Genomic DNA, 22,678 nt, shown 5'->3' with positions numbered 1-22,678 from the left:
CACCTCCGCTCCCTCACCACCAGACGCCTGGAGGAAGAACACCTCATTTTCTGCCTTGGGACACTTCAACCCCAGGGCATCAATGTGGACTTCAACAGCTTCCTCATTTCCCCTTCCCCCACCTCATCCTAGTTTCAAACTTCCAGCTCCACACTGTCCCCTTGACCTGTCCGGACTTGTCCTACCTGCCTATCTCCTTTTCCACCTATCCACTCCACCCTCTCCTCCCTCACTCACCCATTGTACTCTATGCTACTCTCTCCCACTCTCCCCTAGCTTATCTCTCCACGCTTCAGGCTCTCTGCCTTTATTCCTGATGAAGGGCTTTTGCCCGAAATGTCCATTTTGCTGCTCGTCGGATGCTGCCTGAATTGCTGTGCTCTTCCAGCACCACTGATCCAGAATCTGGTTTCCAGCATCTGCAGTCATTGTTTTTACCTTGTGGGAAAGAGTCAGCCACTGTGATTTTTCCATGGAGGGTTCAATTACTGACCAGGGAACAGGATTACTGTCCACGGATGACGATTTGGATTGGCTACCAAACTGAAGCCTCGATCTTTCAGTTTGAAAGCAGCAGTACTTTAGGGGATGCAATTGTGTTGTGTTGTGTAATGTCACTGGACTGGTATTTCAAGATTAACGTTCTGGGGACACAGTTTGAATCCAACCATGGCAAATTGTGAAACTTGAATTCAATTCAAATGTGAGATTCCAAAACTAGGCTAATGGGGACCGTGTAGCCACAAGAGAGAATTGGATCAATGTCTGAAGAAATGAAATAAAATGGAGCTGAAATATTATGGGAAAAGTGAGGACTTGGTTAAATGATCTTGCACAAGTAACAGGCTAAATGGCCTCGTTCTATTCCAGCTGACTGAAGGACACATTGCAGGCACGCTCAGTGCAGATTGAGTCATGGTTGATACCTGCAAATATGGGAAGCACAGAAAATCATAATGCAACAAGATTGAATGTGTAAAAGTTGCAGGTTAATGCTGAGATGGTCAGAAGCAAAAAAGCCTCTCCTGGAGGGAGGTGGGTGGTAATTAAGCAAGGAGAGGACTGTCCCCACATTATGTTAGTTCACGTCACCTCAAGACACATACAATCTGCTACTCAAAATTTGAGTGGAGGCGTTGGCATTGAGGAACAGCTCTGGCAGGAACTGAGGAGGATGTACACATGCTGCCTGATGGTTCGTGACAAGACTTACATCTCGACATGAGGTGCTATAATAAGAATCTTGCCTGTGCCCTTCTCTAATTCTGTGTTGATAAGCATTATCATTCGAAATGTACAAAGTGTCAGTGGTACCGACATCTCCTTAAAGCCCTTGTCACTGATTATATGCCATTAAACAGGTATACTTCTGGATTGTAGACACTGTGGAAGGAACTTTTGCTTCAAGTGAACTAACAATCAGTCTGCTAATTCTTCCAACTCTCCGCTGGGAAACTATGTTCAAATCTGATTATCTCAATGAAGCATACAAATGTCTTACAGGGATCAACAGGGTAAATGCAGATGGAGCTCACCCTTGGCTACTGGAGTCTAGAACCAGGAGGCACTGTTTCAGACTAAGTCCCCATTTAGGACAGAGATGAGAGGGAAATTTTTCACTCGGAGCGTGACAAATCTTTTGAATTCTCCACCCAGAGGGCTATGAAGGATCGGTCATTACGTATGCTGAAGTCAGATGTCTATAGGTTTCTAGATATTTACCACGTAATGGCATATGGGGATGGTGTGGGGAAAATGGAGGATAGTGGGCTAGTGTAGGTTAGGTGGGCTTGGATCGGCGCAACATCGAGGGCCAAAGGGCCTGTACTGCGCTGTATTTTTCTATGTATTCTATGTAAGTAGAAGATCAGCTATGATGTAGGTGAGCAACATAGCAGGCTCAAGGGACAAATGGCGTATTCCCGCTTATATTTCATAATTCTGGATACCAAGCTTTTTAAAGGATGCAAAGCATCTGGAGAGGGTACATAAGGAGTGTACTCAGATGGTTCCTGTTTTGAGGGATTACACACATTTGTGTAGACAAGACATGCTTGTATTTTCATCCTTGGAGCAAAGACGGGGGAAGACACTTGACTGAGGCGTTAATAGCATGAAAGGGTTTAATTGAGAAAATGAAGGGAAGTTGTTCCCATAAACGGAGACACAGTTTAACTGGCAGAATTACCAGTGATGAGGGGGAGAAACTTTTAAGCAATGAATACTTGAGATTTTCAGTGCAATGCCTCATCATGTGCACATCTACCAGTAGCCTTAAAAAGGGAACGAAATAAACAGAAAACAATAAAACTAAAGAAAATAAATTGTCGGGAAATGAGCAGGAGAATGGGACTAACTGGTTTGTTCATCCCAAAGGGCTGAAGAATGACCTCCCATACTGAACTGTTCCTTAGTCTTCTATTTTTTAACATAGAAATTTTAGTTTGCTAACATAGATTTAGATACTTATATTTGTGTACCACTTGTAGACATAAAATGTGCTTATCTGCAACTTGTATTTATTTAATATGTGCATTGATGCAGAAACCTGCATTTATGTACAACATTTACTTGTATTGGCAGGCAGGGCAAATGCAATGGAGTGTGAGGGAACATGCTCAGTGAATGCAAGGAATAATTAGGGTGAGAATGGGACAGAGAGTGAACGCACAGTGGAGTACGTGTAAGACAGGTAGAATGAATGTAAAACGTGCAAAAAAGTGTCGGTCAGATGGATACGGTACGAGGTGAGTGTGGTACAGTGAAGTGAGTCGGGACAGGCAGAGTGAGTTAGGAACTGACGAATTGGGTATGGTTCAAATGGACTAAGTGCTGAGTGAGTGTGGGACAAATGGCTGAGTGTGGGACAGGCAGTGTGAAGTATGGCAAGTATGGAACTAGTGGGTTATGTTCAAGGTAACTGTGGGATAATGGAGCGAAGATGAACCAGACAAAGTAGGTGAAACACGTAAAGTGAGTACAGAATGAGTATGGGACAGAAGATTGAGTATATGAGAAGCAGATTGAGTGGTAGGCCCAGCTGAATCAGTGTGGGACAGATGGTCTCCGTGCAGGAGACAGCTGGAGAAAGTGCAAGGGATAGCTGGAAAGAGTTTGAGACAGGCACAATAGAGTGGGACAGGCAAAATAAATACAGGCCAGATGAAACAAGCACCAGGTGGGATGACTGTGGGTTAGGTGTGTTGAATCCACACCAGACAGTTAGTGCAGGAAAGTGGGGGTGAGTGTGCAGGATAAGTTCAGGGTGAGGAACAAAGAGAGCAAGGGCATGATAGACATCAGGAACTACAGTAGGCTCGCCAGAACGGCAGTCATCAAAATAGTAGTAGTGAGAAGCCCAGTGAAGAGAGCAGCTAAAATTAGGTTGAGAAAATGTGTATTTATACAGTACCCTCCACAGCTTCATGACACGACAAGGCACTACATTGCCAATTTGTTTTGCAAAGTATGAAGGCGAAGTATTGTGGATGCTGTAGTCACCGATGAAATGCTTCAGCCAGTTAGTACTCAGCAAGCTCTCTCAAACAACACTGAGACAAGTGGATCGCATGAGGTCATGCAGGTTGAGGGATTAATGTTCAGCAAAGGCTTCAGCTCCTCTTCAAATCGTGTCTCTTTCTGAACAAATAGACAGAAATAAAGTTTGACATCTTACTCAAAAGACAGCATTCTCTGACAAAGCAGAGCTCTAACAGTATTACTTTGGGAGCATTGACCTGGACCACATGCTGAAAAATGTGATGCTGGAAAAACACAGCAGGCCAGGCAGCATCCGAGGAGCAGGAGAATCGATGTTTCGGGCATAAGCCCTTCTTCAGAAATGAGGCTGATGTGCCAAGCGGGCTGAGATAAAAGGTAGGGAATTTTAGGGAGGGGCGCTGGGAATACAATAGGTGGAAGGAGGTGAGGGTGAGGATGATAGGCCAGAGAGGGGGTGGGGGCAGAGAGGTCGGGAAGAAGATTGCAGGTCAAGAGGGCGGTGCTGAATCCGGGGGTTGGGACTGAGATAAGGTGGAGGGGAGGGGAAATTAGGAAGCTGGAGAAATCTACATTCATCCCGTGTGGTTGGAGGGTTCCTAGGCGGAAGATGAGGCGCTCTTCCTCCAGGTGTCTTGTGGCCAGGGTCTGACGATGGAGGATGCCAAGGACCTGCATGTCCTTGGCGGAGTAGGAGGGGGAGTTAAAGTGTTCAGCCACGGGGCGGTTGGGTTGGTTGGTGCGGGTGTCCCAGAGGTGTTCCCTGAAACATTCCGCAAATAGGCGGCCTGTCTCCCCAATGTAGAGGAGACCACATCGGGTGCAGCGGATACAGTAAATGATGTGTGTGGAGGTGCAGGTGAATTTGTGACGGATATAGAAGGATCCCTTGGGCCTTGGAGGGAAGTGAGGGGGGAGGTGTGGGTGCACGTTTTGCATTTCTTGCGGTTGCAGGGGAAGGTGCCGGGAGTGGAGGTTGGGTTGGTGGGGGGTGTGGACCTGACGAGGGAGTCGCGGAGGGAGTGGTCTCTCCGGAATGCTGATAGGGGTGGGGAGGGAAATATATCCCTGGTGGTGGGGTCTGTTTGGAGGTGGTGGAAATGACGAAGAATGATACGATGTATATGGAGGTTGGTGGGGTGAAAGGTGAGGACCAGTGGGGTTCTGTCCTGGTGGCGATTGGAGGGGCGGGGTACAAGGGTGGAGGTGCAGGAATTGGAGGAGATGCGGTGGAGATTAACCCCAAAACTTTCAGACTTGAATGGCATAATCAGTGATAAACCCAACTGGCTTAAAAGTATTATAGAGATCCATGTTCAAATAAACATAGAGTCAATGAACACAAAAATTAGCCTTGGATACTAACAGACTGAGATTGTCAACTCTGGGTAGCACTAAAACAGCCATAGAGCATATACATGGAATGTCTACATATGAGAGCCTTTTGTGTTTACATATGTAGGTTCCAGTACACACAAAAAACACCGCTGCAATCCTAAATTATTTTCAGTATTTTTTTGAATGCCAGGAGTAGTGTAGTCTTGGTTCAGTACCCATGCAGCATCAGTAGTGAAGGAGTACTACACTGTCAGGGAAGAAGTGCTGAGGGAGTGCTGCAGTGTCAGAAAGCCAGGATTGAGGATAGTTGCATTGTCAGAGGGTCAGGACTGAGGGAATTGTTAGTCCAAACCTGGAGTACTATGTGCAGCTTTGGTTTCCTCATCTCAGGAAATATATTATTGGCATAGAGAGAGTTCAATGAAAGTTTCTAGACTTCCAGGGGTCAACTAGGAGAAAGTGAGGACTGTAGATGCTGGAGATCAGAGTTGAGAGTGTGTGTGCTGGAAAAGTACAGCAGGTCAGTAGCATTCGAGGAGCAGGAGAATTGATGTTTCGGACATAAGCCTTTCATCAGGAATGAGCAAAATTAAAAAATCACACAACACCAGGTTATAGTCCAACAGGTTTAATTGGAAGCACACTAGCTTTTAGAGTGACGCTCCTTCATCAGGTGACTATCACCTGATGAAGGAGCGTCGCTCCAAAAGCTAGTGCTTCTAATTAAACCTGTTGGACTATAACCAGGTGTTGTGTGATTTTTAACTTTGTACACCTCAGTCCAACACCGGCATCTCCAAATCAGGAATGAAGGGATGGCAGGACTGTCCTATAAAGAAAGATTGGGCAAACTGGGCCTGAATTCTCTATAGTTTCAACCAATGAGATTTCATCTCATTGAAACCTACAAAATACTTAAAGGAATAGATAAGGGATAAAGGATAACCCTCCCCCCGACTTGAGTTAAAACCAGGGGCTCAGAAAAATATATGGAGGATACCACTTTGGTCCAAGATGCAGAGAATAATTATAGTACTCAGAGAGTTGTGAACTTCTGAAATGTTCTCCTATAGAGGTTTGGAGAATCTCATTCTTTGAATATGGTTAAGGTAGAGATTGATAGATTTCTAACTACCAACAGCATACATGATTATGGAGATAGAGTAGGTAAAAGGCATTGAAGCGTTCAATCAGCCATATCTTGGTACATCTTAGTACTGCCTGTTTGCAGCACTCCCTTAGTACTGATCTTCCAACAGTTCAACACTCCCTCAGTTCTAACCCTCTAACAATGCATCACTCTCTCAGTTCTAACCCTCTAACAATGCAGCACTCCCTCAGTTCTAACCCTCTAATAGTGCAGCACTCCTTCAGTTCTGACCCTCTGACCATGCAGCACTCTCTCAGTTCTAACCCTCTAATAGTGCAGCACTCTCTCAGTTCTAACCCTCTAACAATGCAGCACTCCCTCAGTTCTAACCCTCTAATAGTGCAGCACTCCCTCAGTTCTGACCCTCTGACCATGCAGCACTCTCTCAGTTCTAACCCTCTAATAGTGCAGCACTCCTTCAGTTCTGACCCTCTGACCATGCAGCACTCTCTCAGTTCTAACCCTCTAATATTGCAGCACTCCTTCAGTTCTGACCCTCTGACCATGCAGCACTCCCTCAGTCCTGATTTTCTGACAGTGCATTACTTCCTCAGTACTGATGGTACATGGTACTGTACAGCACTTCCTTAGTCCTGACTGTCTGCCAATCCAGCAGTCCTTCCCTCCTTCCCTTGGAATGGCAACATGGATTTTTGTGCTCAAGTCTATGGACAAAATAGTTCCTTCATCATGGAAAGCCAGTCAAACCCACTACATTTTCTGTCACTGGTTTTCCTATGTTACTGAGCAGCAGATGAGCGAGGTTCAGTCCTGAACTCTGTATCATGGGAACGCTGTTGCCATGCAACAATCTAGTTATTGGTTGCTCCTCTTCCTCCTCCTCATCCTCCTCCGACAATATTGCACCTATAAATTGAATCATGCAAATTTGAAGTACATCTTCCTAGGAACAGCCAGTAATGAATATTTAACTTGTCCCAACAAACATTCTCTTGTCAGCGACATCCGTTTACTCTGATAATCAATTCAAGGACATTGATCACAAATTCAGTCTGTACACTTCTATCTGCTTCCCCATCTTTTTCTCTCAACTTCCCCTCTCCATTTCTGTATTAGTATCTCTATATCTCCTTTTCATCTTGCTCAATGTTTCTTTCTCTCCATTACCATGTATCCATGTACTTTGTCACGTCCTCACGTCTCTCTCCCTCCCTCTCTCTCCTATTAACTCCCCCTCACACTCTATAAATAGTAGACTGGTTCATTCACATCCTTTTCCAGCTGAATCTCTAAAGAACCATCTCAGCTTATCACTATTTATCACATTCCATTCTTCAGATTGACGGTAAGAACCTGACTGAAGCTTCAGAAGTGAGTTTCTTACTTATTTTATTTCTTTCAAGAATGTAATATTTCATGATTTTTATTTTTGCAAGGAAGATCATATTGCAAATTATTATATTACCTTCAATGTTGTCCCCAACAAACACTCCCAGGGCATGTACAGCACAAGTTAGAAACAGAGTAAAGCTCCACCTACATTGTCCTATCAAACACTCTCAGGTCAAACACAGCGCTGTCTTAGTTATAGTATAAGGCTCTGTCTACACTGTCCCACCAAATACTCTCAAGCAGAGTACAGGTTGAAAAAAGTGTCAAGCTTTCTCTGCACTGTGCGATCCAACTATCTCAGGGCAGGTTCAGCACAGGCTACACAGTTCCCCCATCCTCTCCCATTTGCTTTTATGTCTTAGGCTAATAGAGCGAGTAACATTGTTAGGTTTTCTCCTTAGTATCTCTGGACTGTGGTTGACCACACGTACATTCTGAGAATAAGACTCTTCTTTTCTTTCAATACTATAACACCCTTTATTTACAATCATATATTGCAGTTTATTGAAAACTACTGAATATGGAATTGTTCTCCAACGTTACTGGAATTTTGGACCATTTTATGCAGTATTCAATTTAATAGAGTATATCTGCCCCATATTTGTAACATTATTTATAACTATACATTGCAGGTTACTGAATATTAATTTTTATTTTTGAATGTAGTATTTCTCTCTTTACATGCTTCTTTCTAGTCTGATCTCTTGCCATCTACTCTGCCGTTGTCAAAGTAACATCATCAGTTACATAATTATCATTTACATATTCCATTATCTGACACCAGGTACTGCATGGGGTTAGTACTGAGTCAAGCTCTAACTCACTATCCCATCAAACACTTCCAGGACAGGGGCAGCACAGGGTTAGATACATAATAGTATCTTCAATCATATTCTATATTCTCAAAAGTTATGTTACATATATGGTGCAAGGATAAGTAAGGAATGTTAAGAAATAACTGGAAAAGGTGGGTGATGATCTCAGGTTTATTTTCAAAACCCTATGCTAAATGATAAACAGATTAGGGATATAGGTGCATTTGTGAAAGATTCCTGTGGGTAACAGTTTCCTGAAAGACTGGCACCAGTAAGGGCATGGGAAAGAACTGTCCTGCTGATGTGAGCTACACTTAAACATGTTAATAGAAAAGGATAATTCGAGCTATGGAAATAACTTGAATTCATGGAAGCAGATGAGATGGAAGTGATCATAGTAAAACTGGTAACAAATGTGAGGTAAGAGAAAGGATGTATAAGCAAAGTTCAGAGTGCAAAAAAGAACACAAGCAATCAAGATTCACATTAAAATTTAATAATACTCTTGGGTATAAATAAAATAGGTATGTTGAACATGTTCTATAAGTTAAAAATTGAGGGGCAGTGACCTGTTAATCAAATCAATGTTGCAGGTAGCACAAGCGAGTTCAAATTACTGCAGACGCTAGAATCTGATCTGAAAACAACAAATGCTAGAGATCACAGCAGGTCAGGCAGTATCCATGGAGAGAGAGCAAGCTAACGTTTTGAGTCTAGATGACTCATCATCAGAGTTGAAGTGTGGAGGGGGCAGCATTTATGCTATTATTGGTGGGGGGATTGGGGTGGTGGTGGGCTGCAGAGTGCCAGGGGAGAAAAGATGTTGATAGTTAAGTGATTGGAATGTGACAATGGCAGAAAAATGGTGTGTCTAACTGCCAGACTGGAAAGAACAGACAGTCCCACTGGAACGGGGGGAGGGGAGAGATGACAATGTGACAGAAAATATAAAAAGTAAAGCTAAAAGAAAGTAGGAGAAAGTGAGGACTGCAGATGCAGGAGATCAGAGCTGAAAAATGTGTTGCTGGAAAAGCGCAGCAGGTCAGGCAGCATCCAAGGAGCAGGAGAATCGACGTTTTGGGCATAAGCCCTTCTTCAGGAATGTCGCTTCTGCTGCTCCTTGAATGCTGCCTGACCTGCTGCACTTTTCCAGCAACACATTTTTCAAGGTAAAAGAAAGGAAAGGTATGGGAGTTAGTTCACAATTTGATGGTGTTGAATTCAATATTGAGTCCAGAAGGCTGTAAATTGCTTAGTCTGAAGATGGGATATTGTTCCTCTAGTTTGCGCTCTGATTCACTGGAGCACTGCAGCATGCTGAAGACAGACAAGTGGGCATGTGAGCAGGACGTTATGTTAAAATGACTGGCTACGAAAAGATCGAGGTCATGCTTGAACACAGACCAGAGGTGTTCTGCAAATCACTCACCCACACTGCACTTGGTTTCTCTAATGTAGAGTAGGCCACACTGGGTGCAGCGAATACATTATACAAGACTGGAGAAGGTACAGGTGAAATGCTGCTTCATCTGGACAGACTGTTTAGGCCCTTGGACGGTGAGGAGGGACGAGGTGAAGGGAACTTCTGCTATTACATTGGATGGTGCACTTGGAAGGGGGTTGGTGTTAGTGGTCAATAAATGGACTAGGGTATCCTGGAGGTCAAGGAACAGGTTCGGTAATTTACAACTTTCCAGACTTAGCATTGAATTGAACAATTTCGAATCAATCGTAGAATCCCTACAGAGTGGAAGCAGGCCATTTGGCCTATCAAGGCCACACCAATCCTCTGAACAGCATCCCACCCAGACCAAGACAACACATCCCTGGACACCATGGGCAATTTTGCATGGCTAAACCACCTAACCTGTAAATCTTTGGACTGTGGAACGAAACCGGAGCACTCGGCGGAAACCCATGGGGAGAATGTGCAAAATCCACACAAACAGTCGCCCAAAGCTGCAATCGAATCCAGGTCCCTGGCACTGGGAGGCAGCAATGCTAACCACTGAGCTACCATGTGACCCTCATATATTAGTTCAGTGTTTTATGATGACAGTGATCAGGAATGATTCTGCTACTTGCATCTATGCCTTTTCTAGAACCATCTTTTGTTTCTTGCCCTTATCATCACCCATTTGTGCCTTGTGCCATTAACCCACCTATATTCCTATTCAACTGTTTTAGAGTCATAGAGATGTACAGCATGGAAATAGACCCTTCAGTCCAGCTTGTCCATGCCTACCAGATATCCTAAATTAATCTAGTCTCATTTGCCAGCACTTGGCCCAAATCCCTCTAAATCCTTCTTATTCATCCACCCATCCAGATGCCTTTTAAATGTTGCAATTGTACCAGCCTCCACCACTTCCTCTGGCAACTCATTCCATACACACACCTCCCTTTGCAAGAAAACGTCACTTCTTAGGTCCCTTTTTAATCTTTCCCCTCTCACCCTAAACCTATGCCCTCTAGTTCTGGACTCCCCCACCCCAGGAAAAAGACATTGTTTATTTACCCTATCTATGCCTCTCATGATCTTATAAACCTCTGTAATGTCACCCTTCAGCCTCTGATGCTTCAGGGAAAACAGTCCCAGCCTATTCAACCTTTCCATATAGCACAAATCCTCCAAACCTGGCAACATTCTTATCAATCTTTTCTGAACCATTTCAAGTTTCACAACATCCTTCCTATTGCAGTGAGACCAGAATTGCACACAATATTCTAAATGTGGCCAAATCAATGTCCTGTATAGCAGCAACATAGCCTCCCAATTCCTATAGTCAGTGCTCTGACCATTAAAGGAAAGCATACTGAATGCCTTCCTCACTATCCTATCTACCTGAGACTCGACTTTCAAGGAACTATGAATCTGCACTCCAAGGTCTCTTTGTTCAGCAAAATTCCCCAGGACCTAACTATTAAGGGTTAGTCCTGCCCTGATCTACCTTTCCAAACTGCAGCACCTCACATTTATCTAAATTCAACTGCCACTCCTTGGCCCATCTGATCAAGATCCTACTGTTCTCTGAGGTAACCTTCTTCACTGTCCACTACACCTCCAATTTTGGTGTCATCTACAAACTTAATAACTATTCCTCCTATTTTCACATCCAAATCATTTATATAAATGACAAAAAGCAATGGACCCAGCACCGATTCTTGTGGCACTCCACTGGTCACAGGCCTCCAGTCTGAAAAGCAACCCTCCACCATCACCCTCTGCCTTCAACCTTTGAGCCAGTTCGGTATCCAAATGGCTAGTTCTCCCTGTATTCCATGTGATCTAACCTTGCTAATCAGTCAGCCCTGAGGAACCTTGTTGAAGGTTTTACTGAAGTTCACACAGTTAAAAATCACACAACACCAGGTTATAGTCCAACTGGTTTATTTAGAAGTACAAGCTTGCAGAGTGCTGCTCCTTCATCAGGTCCTGGGAATTTATCCATCTTCATAATTTTTAAAACATGCAGCACCTCCTCCTCTGTAATATTGACATTTTTCAAGATGTCACCTCATCTATTTCCCCATAATTTGTATCTTCCATTTCCTTCTCCATAGTAAATACTGATGCAAAAAAATCATTTAGTATCTACCCCATCTCCTGCGGTTCCACACATAGGCTGCCTTGCTCATCTTATAAGGGCCCTATTCTCTCCCTGGTTACCCTTTTGTCCTTAATGTATTTATAAAATCCCTTTGGATTCTCCTTAATCCTATTTGTCAAAGCTTCTCATGTCCCCTTTTCGCCCTCTGATTTCCCCTTTAAGTATATTTCTACTGTCTTTACATACTTCTAAGGATTCACTCGATCTATCCTGTCTATATCTGACATATGCTTCCTTCTTTTTCTTAACCAAAACCTCAATTTCTCTAGTCATCCAAGATTCCCTACACCTGCCAGCCTTGCCTTTCACCCTAAGAGGAATATGATGTCTCTGAACTCTCGTTATCTCATTTTTGAAGGCTTCCCATTTCCCAGCCATTCCTTTACCTGCGAATATCTGCCCTCAATCAACTTTTCAAAGTTCTTGCCTAATACTGTCAAAATTGACCTTCCTCCAATTTAGAACTTCTAACTTTTAGATCCTGTCTATCCTTTTCCATCAGTATTTTAAAACAAATAGAATTATGGTCGCTGGCCCCAAAGTACTCCTCCACTAACACCTCAGTCACTTACCCTGCTTTAGTTCCCAAGACTAGATCAAGTTTTGCACCTTCTCTAGTAGGTATATGCAAAACTGAATAAGAAAATTTTTTCGTACACACTTACAAAAATCCCTCTCCATTTAAACCCTTAACATTTTGTCCTCTTCACAGCTTACATTTCCACTGAGCTTGCTATCACTGCAAAGATCAGCTAAATTACACCCAGTCCCGTCATCTAATTAACTGCTATAGGTTGGAAATGGTTGACACCCTAGGACCGATGTTTCCATTAAGTCATTAGGTAAATATTCTTCTTGACCATACTTTGGGCATTTTTCTGAAACAGTGGGCAGAATTATGCCCATTAAGATAGTAGGGATGCACTTAATGATAGTTTCCCAGTTGAATTCTACTGCCCTGAAAGGGTTTTAATGGTACCACCTACAACTCCACTCCCTTCAGCACTGCATAGGAGCAACAGCTTTCACCATCTACAAGTTGTACTAACTCACCAAGGCTCCTTAGATAGCATCTTCCAATCCTGCAACGTAAAAGAATAAGGGCAACATATATATATGGGAACAGCAGCACCTGATTCCCTCCAAGCCACTCACTGTTCCTGACTTGCAAGATGCCACTGTTCTTTCAGTGTCATAATCCTGAACCCCTCTTCCTAACTGTGCTGTGGATGTCCATACACCACATGGACTACAGTGGTTCAAGTAGGTAGTTCACCACCGCCTTCTTGAAGGCATTTAGAGATAAGCAATAAATAAATGTATTCACAGCATGTGGACTCTGCTATGGGGATACAGATCACAGTTTGAATGATCAGCATGCCTACAACTCTTGAACACATAATGAACGCAAAGGCAGAGTGGCACCACCAGCTTCATGCAGGTAGCCTCTTGTAGGTGCCCACCAAGGCAGAGAACTCAATGGCACAAATTCAGGGCCATGAGCAATGAAAACAGCCTCGAACAAAGAGATTCCCCCCTAACCTTGATCCCTTGAAGTTTTCTTGGTTTTTTTTTCAAATTTACAAGTTATAAGCTCAAGGTTTCTTGCCTATCCCAGCAGCACCCAGCTCTTCCAATGGTGCTGCTTTGGCCTCTGAACAGTTGGCTCTCTGACGGGGTTGGAAGCATTCGGAACCCATCTGCCAACCTCAATGCAGCCTGAAGGAAGACAGATCGGCGGCCTCCTGTGGTAAATTTGCCAGAATGCAGCGTGCCAAGGCTCACAGTAAATTCAGACCAATGCCTAAAAAATCTGACACTGTTGCATGCTATTTATGGTGCCATAGTTGTCAATTTAGTAGAAAAATGATATATTGCTACAAAGATCATAGGATTGAAAGAACTAGGAGTAAGCCAATTAACCCTACTCTTCCATTCCATAAGGTCATGATTGACCTGATTGTCGCTTTAACTCCATTATCCTGCTTGCCTCCAACCCCCATAATCCTTGACTCCCTTGCCTATCAAAATATCCATCTGACTCAGCCTTGAATGTTCACCCTTAATTTTCAGATGTTTCAGAAACAGGTAGGAAATTATGTTGTGAAGAAGGCATAACAAAGTTGTGGATGGATATAGATAGATTGAGTAAGTGGACTAAAATTTGGCAGATGGAATATAGTGTGAGAAAATGCGAAGTTGTTCACTTTGCCAGGAAGAATGATAAAGCAGTGTATTAATTAAGCAGGACAACAATGTTAGAATTCTGAGGTGCATGAGTCACAAGAAGTTAGTGTGCAGGTACAGCAAGTAATTGAATGCTATCCTTTATTAGGAGATAAAATAAAGATAAAAAATAAATGTATTATGTTTCAGATGTACAGGGCATTGGTGAAACTACATTTCAAATAGTGTAGTTTGGGTCTGCTTATTTAATTAACATTGTATATGCGTTGCAAGAGATTGATAACATTTAGAAGAGTGATATGTGACTTGATTGAAGTGTGGATGATCCTGAACATTTTTAACAAGTGGACATAGAAAGAATGTTTCCTCTTCTGTTTGAGACCCAGACGAGGCCCACTTTTTTTTAAATTGCCCTTTGAGGACAGAGATGAGTTTTTTTTTCTGTTGGGTACTGTGCAACTTTACACCTTCCACCTTAGAGGGTGGTGGAGGCAGGGTTATTTTTAAGGGGAAACAAAGGTTGCTGGAGGAATGTAGTATTTGAAACACAAACAGGCCAGCCAAGATCTTATTGAATTGTGGAACAGGCTTGTGGGGCCAAATGCTTATTTTTATTTCTAATTCATATATTTGTATGTTCATCTGCTCACTAGAGAAGAGGATTTCAAAGATTACTAACCATCTAACAAAAGAAATTACTCCTCATCTCCAAATTAAATAGGAGATTCCTTATTTTTCAAATTATATCTCCTATTTCTTTTCTCTTTGAAAAAATAGTCACCATAGTGTTACAAGACCACAGAGCTGCTTTCTTATTAGAGAGAGATGACTGGTGATGAGTTTAACCTGAGGCCCACTATATATCAATTGAGGGGAGCGATTGAGAGAGTGAGAGTCTTCATGCTAACCTCAGCCAATGCAGGAACTGAACCAATGCTGTTGGCATCACTCTGCAGCGCAAACCAACCAGCCAACTGAGCTAACTGACCCTGAGTCTCTACCACAAGAAGAAACATTCTTTCAGCATCTACCTGTCAAATCCCATTAGAATCTTAAGTGTTTCATTCAGATCATCTCATTCTTCTAAATTACAATGGATGTAAACCCAACCAACTCAAATTTTCTTCATAAATCAAACCTTTCATCCTCGGAATCAGCCCAGTGAGCTTCTTTGAACTTTGCAATAAAGACCAACTTCCAATTTACTTCGTATATCTGCATGCTAACATTTTGTGATGCATGTGTCAGCACACCTAGATCTTCTGTGCCACAGATTTCCGCAATCTCTCTCTCTATTTAAACAATGTTCTGATTTTCCATTCCTCTTGCTAAAGTGCCCATTTCCAGTGCAGCATGAACTGAATGCCATCTTCATAAGGGCATTATGCATGAACCTGTTATGTGCCAGAAGTACAAACAATAGTCAAATCATGTCATCTAGGTAAAAACAATGACTGCTGATGCTGGAAACCAGATTCTGGTTTAGTGGTGCCGGAAAAGCACAGCAGTTCAGGCAGCATCCGAGGAGCAGTAAAATCGACGTTTCAGGCAAAAGCCCTTCATCAGGAATACAGGCAGAGAGCCTGAAGGGTGGAGAGATAAATGAGAGGTGGGTGGGGGTGGGAAGAAAGTAGCATAGAGTACAATAGGTGAGTGGGAGAGGTGATGAAGGTGATAGGTCAGGGAGGAGGGTGGGGTGTATAGGTGGTAAAGAAGATAGGCAGGTAGGACAAGTCATGGGGACAGTGCTGAGCTGGAAGTTTGGAACTAGGGTGAGGTAGGGGAAGGGGAAATGAGGAAACTGTTGAAGCCCACATTGATGCCCTGGGTTTGAAGTGTTCCGAGGCAGAAGATAAGTCATTCTTCCTCCAGGCGTCTGGTGGTGAGGGAGCAGCGGTGAAGGAGGCCCAGGACCTCCATATCCTCGGCAGAGTGGCTGGGGGAGTTGAAATGTAGGGCCATGGGGCGGTGTGGTTGATTGGTGCGGGTGTCCCAGAGATGTTCCCTAAAGCGCTCTGCTAGGAGGCGTCCAGTCTCCCCAATGTAGAGGAGACCGTAATGGGAGCAACGGATACAATAAATGATATTGTGGATGTGCAGGTAAAACCTTGATGGATGTGGATGGCTCCTTTAGGGCCTTGGATGGAGGTGAGGGAGGAGGTGTGGGCGCAGGTTTTGCATTTGTCATTCAGCAGCATCGATTCCCCTACCTCCCACTGTGTACTCTTTAAACAGACTTTCGACCATCAACTTTGGTAGAAATAAGATGGCGGTGTGGTGAATGTAGCAGTAGTTTCTTTCAAAGTATTCTTTGAATAACTACAGGTTATAGGCATCAATAGTTGGGTCAGCATTTATTTTCCATCGCTAAATGCTTGAACCATCACTGCCCATGTGGAGAAAGCGAGGACTGCAGATGCTGGAGATCAGAGCTTAAAAATGTGTTGCTGGAAAAGCGCAGCAGGTCAGGCAGCATCAAAGGAACAGGAGAATCGGTTCCTGAAGGAGGGCTTATGCCCGTAATGTTGATTCTCCTGTTCCTTTGATGCTGCCTGACCTGCTGCGCTTTTCCAGCAACACATTTTTAAGCTCTGCCCATGTGGAGTAGTGCCTTTAGAACAAGGGTTTCAATAGTTTGACCTAATGACCTTGAAGGAATGGTGATAAAATTCCAATGGTGAGCAGTGTATGACTGAGAGGGGATATTGAGATTGCAGTGTTCCATTCATCTGCTAACCTTGCCTTTCTTGGTGGCAGCAGTTAATTCTGGAAGTTACTATATAAGGAGCCTTGGTGAATTGCTGCAGTGCATCTTGTAGATGGTAAACACTACTGCTATTGTGTATTAGTGGAGGGAGTGAACCTTTATGGTGGTGGATGGGTTAGTCAGTCAAGTAGGTTGCTTTGTCCTGGATAATGTTGAGTTTATTGGATGTCATTGAAGTGCCTCTCAGTAAGATAACTGAAGAAGAACATCCTGATGTGTACCTTGTAATGGTATGCGGTCTTTTGTAATCAGGAAGTTAGTTCTTGGTGCAGAAATCTCAGCATCTAACCTGCTCTTGTAATCAGGTATTTATGTGGCTGTTTCAGTTAATTTTCTGGTCAAGGGTAATTCCCAGAATGTTGATTGTAGGAAGTATAGTGATGACATTCAATGTCTATGGGCGATAGTTAGATTCCTTTTTGGCCTCACACCTGTGTGGAATGAATGTTACTTGCTGCTTCTCAGCCCAAGTGTGAAGACTTCTTCAGTATCTGATGAGTCACAACTATTTATGAGTGAGCATCCTCATTTCTGGATGAAGGTACATTTAGTAGAATATGCAATTTGAAGATCCATTTACTAACGTAGACCTCTAATGTGAGGTCACTGAACTTAGCATCATAGAGTCACGGAGGTGTACAGAATGGAAACAGACCCTTCAGTCCCAACTCATCCATGCCAACCAGATATCCTAAATTAATCTAATCCAATTTGCCAGCATTTTTTTAGATTAGATTAGATTAGATTAGATTTTTTAGATTAGATTACTTTACAGTGTGGAAACAAGCCCTTCGGCCCAACAAGTCCACACCGCCCCGCCGAAGCGCAACCCACCTATACCCCTACATTTACCCCTTACCTAACACTACGGGCAATTTAGCATGGCCAATTCATCTGACCTGCACATCTTTGGACTGTGGGAGGAAACCCACGCAGACACAGGGAGAATGTGCAAACTCCACACAGTCAGTTGCCTGAGGCGGGAATTGAACCCGGGTCTCTGGCACTGTGAGGTAGCAGTGCTAACCACTGTGCCACCATGCCGCCCACATTTGGCCCATGTCCCTAGAAACCCTTCATATTCATGTTCCTATCAGATGCCTTTTCAATGTGTAATTGTACCAGCCTCCACAACTTTCTCTGGCAGCTCATTGCATACGTGCACTACCGTTTGCGTGAAACACTTACCCCTTTTCAATCTTTCCCCTCTCACCCTAAACCTATGGCCTCTAGTTCTGGATAGGTATATGAATAGGAAGGGTTTAGAGGGATATGGGGCAAGTGCTGGCAAATGGGACTAGATTAGGTTAGGCTATCTGGTCTGCATGGCCGAATTGAAACGAACGGTCTGTTTCTGTGCTGTACATCCCTATGAATCTATGGCAGATGAGGGTCTCAGTTCACTCCCTCACCTGAAACAGGATGCCCTTTGACAGTGCGGTGATGTTTCCAATTTCCTGCTCAAATCCCTGAAGTGGAGCTTGAATCCATGGCCTGTCCCTCTGAACAAACAAAGACTCAAGAACTTGTTTTCATTTTGTGTTTTTCAGAGTACCACCCTGGTCGGTCTTCACGAAGGAAGAGCATACCTGGAGGGAAACAACTGAGCATGGATGCAGTGGCTTCTGCCCCCTTCCGGCCATCAGTAAGTGCAGTCATTTGAAACAGAAGCTGAATTCATACAGTATAAACTGCGAGAGACTTGTCTCGGACAGCAAGGATACCACTTGCACAACAATGTGTAAGCATCCAATTGTGGGTGAAGCTTGCCTAGACTAGGGCAGGTTGGAGCTTATGGGGAGGGGGTGTGGTTTTGCTTCCTCATGATCAGTGAAGGCCAAGATTAATCTTTGATCAGCGGTTTGGCAGCGGGCACTGGAAACATTGAACGGTTTTACTCTCTCATGGGATTTCAGCATCGCTGGCAAGGCGAGTATTTGTTGCCTATTCCCAATTGCGCTTGAGCTGAATGGCTTCTGAGCCATTTCAGAGGGTAGTTAAGAGTCAACCACATTTCTGTGGAGCTTGGAGTCATATGCAGGCCAGACTGCATAAGAATGGCAGAATTCCTTTCCTTAAGGGCAACAATGAATGAGATCTATTTTTACAACAGTCAGTTGTAGTTGTTATGGTCACCAGGTCTGTGACCCTCTTTTTGATTCAGTTGTCTAATTAATCAAGTTTAAACCCCACCAGTGTTGCCTTGGATCGGAACTGAACTCATTAACCCAAACTTTGTGATCCAGTAACATGAGCACTGATGCTACCATCTCCCCCTCCAACAGACACAGGCTATTTGACCCAAATGGCTCATGCCAAATTCAGAATTCACACAAGACTCCGTTCACCCCTACATCATCTCAGCAGAGTCTGCTGTAGCTTTCTCTTATGTTCATCCAGCTTGCCTTTGAATACATCAGAAAGATTTTCGACAAGTTGCCCTGGTAACAAGTGAAGTGTTTCAATTGTCACTAACGTCACACTATATGTGTGTGTGTGTGTGTGTGTGTGTATGCGCGCGCGTGCGTGTATAATTATTTATATATTGAAAATATGCTTCTGTAGCTCATGTAATCTTCATTGGGCTCAGCTCAGGGAATCCAATGTTTTAAGAAAGCGATCAGTAGATTACCTTGATGCCCCACTGATATGCAGCATCATTTCAAGTCAGAAGCTTGCTTTTAATGCTTCCAGCTTATTTAGTCTTCTAAATCCATTGATTCCTGTCAAATGAGAACAGCACTGGGTTCTATCGTTGCCGAGCAGGAACGAGCACCACCTAAAGCCTTGCATTCAACCAGAACCTGGCCAGCTTCTTGTCATTGATATACTGAGAGAGAGGGGTGGGGAAGAGAGAGAGAAAAAGAAAGAGAGAGAGAGAGAGAGAGAAAGAAAGAAGGCCTCGATTGAGTCCTCAGACTGATTCCTAATGTCAAGCGGACTCCAGCAGAAGGAATAGCATGTGGTGTTGGCGGAGATTCCCGGGATGCATCAGTGTGGAAAGAAGGGAAGGAGTGCTTTTCCCCAATCCTCAGAAGATTTGAGATTTTGTTTCACAGTATCCTAAACTACTTCGAAAGAACTCAAGACTGAGTTGCCTCAATCTGCAATATCAGGTAAATTATCAAATTGTATCAATGTTAAAATTGTGACTCTATTTTATGTATTCCTCATGAAAATAGTTAAGCCAATGTGTAGTAATAGTAAAATCTGTTCATGTGGGGGTTAATTTGGCACTGTCAGAGCTCTCGCAGGGAGGGTACTGCATGCATTTAGTACAGAGTAAATCTACTTTGCACAGACACATCAAACACTCCCACAGTAGGCTAGATACAGAGTAAATCTGCCTCCTCACTGTCCTATCAAATGCGCCCAGGGCACGTACAGCACAAATTAGATACATACTAAAACTTATTCTATGCTATCTCTATTAAAGATTCCCATGGCTGGTACAGTATGGGTTAGATACTGAGTGAAGCTCTCTATACTCTCCCCAACATACACTCCCAGGACAGGTACACCTTAGTTTAAATGCAGAGTAAAGCTCCCTCAAAACTGTCCGCATGAAACATTCTCGGGACATGCACAGCACAGGTTAGATAAAGACTACAGCTCCATCCTCACTGTGCATCAAACATCCCTAAAACTGATACAGCATTGGGTTAGGTACAGGATAATTCTCCCTCTAGATTGTGAGTACGCCAAGCACAGCTTAAAGAATAACACTTCCTCTACACTATCCCATCAAACACTGCCAGGGCAGGGATGGCATGGAGTTAAATACAAGAGTAAAGATCCCTCTACTCTGTATCCATTAAAGATTTCGTGTGCAGGGATAGCACAAGGTTAGAAATCAAGTAAAGTTCTCCTTGCATCATCCTGTCCTCCAGGTGTAGCTCTAGTACATATTTAATATAGCATCAACTGAGTATTGAGATGCCTTGAATTACTCACATAGCCCGTTTATTTTTAATTTCAAAAATATATTTTATTCATAAAATAGATCTTTGCACATAAATAGTCACAAACACAGTTTGGTTCTGTGCAGTAGCATATCCCTTTGATATGGTTTAAATTAGACAGAGGGGCAAGACAAGATACATGTCACTTGCAGATACACCATGACACTTTTGCTGCACCCTGTTCTTAACAATGTTGTCAGATATTTAATTTCCCCTCCCTCATCAGTAGCAATGAAGAGAGGACACAGAGCCAAGCGAGTGTATTTGTATGCTTATATGAGACTGTGGCACTGTTTGCTGAGTGCAGTTATTTGCATACTAATGAGATGTCTGTTGCACGCCTCTTTGTGCTCTCCTATTGTATGAAGGTCATCCTACATTTCCACAACCAACATTCCTTGCATACACTTACCCCCTGAATCATGGCTGTTTTACATAGACGGTCACAGCCAGGGAGCTAGAAAACAGCACCAATGTACAACCCTTCACCCAAACTCTGTATCTCCCTCTTGTACTCAGCTCCAAACCCTCGCGCTCTCCCACTCTTTTTAACCCTCCTTTCTTAATCTCCTCCTTTCACTTTCAATTTCTTTCTTCTCTCCCACCTTTCTCTTCCTTTCACTCCCACTCTCCATACTCTCTCAAGTCCCCCATCTCCCTCTCCCGCTTTCACTCCCCTCTTATGTTATCGTTGCCTTCTCACTTCCTCTCTTCCGACTGCCTCTCATTTTTATCTCTTAACTGCTCTCTCTCTTTTTTCGTTTGTCCCTCTCTGCAAATCTCCCCTTACTCCACCAATATTCCCTTACTCCATCACTCCTTTACAGCCTCCCCACTGTCTCTCTCTCTCTGTCCATTTCCCCTCATTCACATCCTGAGATCGAAAGCTTCCTGTGATCATCTCTCAGATAGCCACTCAAAAAATGCAGAGAGCACCCATCATAAAACGCTCGAACGCAATTGCTTCCAATGGAGAGGTAATGGAACACAGGATAACTGTTTACTTCCTCGTAAGGGGGCTGTGTCATTCCTCTGACAGTAGGTCTCAGAGGCTCCTTCAAAAACAGTACATGTTCTGCAGGCATTCCCTTCAAGAGGGCAGTGCTGTCTCCCTAGGTCCCAAGGTCTGCAAGCTTTTAGACTCCTTTAGATGTTCAAAGTTTAGTTTAAAAATATGAATGGATGTTCCCATGCATTTGCATGTCTCTCTCTGGCTGCAAGGTAAGACCAGTTCCCAGCCTTTCATTTTAGCACCCACTTGTGGTCAAATATGTTTACACCAGCAACACCAAGTGGGAGATCACTCCTGGCAATATCACCATCTCACACTGCACCTGTCGGCTAATTGCAACTATCAAAGCCCTCACCCACTCACACAGACACCCCATCATTCACACTTCCACCATAAAGCCCTCAACTCATACACCTTCACTCACACAACACACACAGCTCCTCTCACATATTTAGATTAGATTCCCTACAATGTGGAAACAAGCCCTTCGGCCCAACAAGCCCACACCGACCCTCCAAAGAGTAACCCACCCAATGCCATTTTCCTCTGACTAATGCACCTAACACTATGGGCAACTTAGCACAGCCAGTTCACCTGACCTGCACATCTTTGGACTGTGGGAGGAAACCAGAGCACCTGGAGAAAACCCACACAGACACAGAGAGAATGTGCAAACTCCACACAGTCATCCAAGGCTGGAATCGAACCTGGGACCCTGGTGCTGTGAGGCAGCAGTGCTAACCACTGAGCCACCATGCCTTATTCACTTTTGTGGACACCCCATCACTCACACCAAAACCCCCTAACTCACATACACACATATTTATCCTCACAGCTCATCACACACACACACACTCACATCTCACACAGAAATCCCAACACTCACACTCACATCTTCACTCACTCTCACAACACATTGAAACATACTCTCACAACCCCTCACTCTCCCTCACATAACCGTATATCTTCATGCACCCTCACACTG

General features: G+C 43.7%; 1 protein-coding gene across 8 annotated transcripts in view; it reads left to right on the top strand.

Moving 5' to 3' along the window:
- LOC122541389 (ras/Rap GTPase-activating protein SynGAP-like) overlaps positions 1-22,678 on the top strand; it is a 516,506-nt gene that overhangs the window by 205,354 nt on the left and 288,474 nt on the right. For all 8 annotated transcript variants that reach the window (XR_006309588.1, XM_043678121.1, XM_043678120.1 and 5 more), the window contains one exon: positions 18,270-18,364. Coding sequence is in view for 7 of the 8 variants with exons in the window: in XM_043678121.1 (XP_043534056.1) it covers positions 18,270-18,364 (95 nt within the window). In the remaining variant the exon portion in view is untranslated. The remainder of the gene's footprint in view (positions 1-18,269; positions 18,365-22,678) is intronic.

The sequence above is a fragment of the Chiloscyllium plagiosum genome, chromosome 37 (assembly GCF_004010195.1).
Source record: "Chiloscyllium plagiosum isolate BGI_BamShark_2017 chromosome 37, ASM401019v2, whole genome shotgun sequence".
Taxonomy (NCBI): Eukaryota; Metazoa; Chordata; class Chondrichthyes; order Orectolobiformes; family Hemiscylliidae; genus Chiloscyllium; species Chiloscyllium plagiosum.
This window is presented reverse-complemented; position numbering and strand designations above follow the sequence as displayed.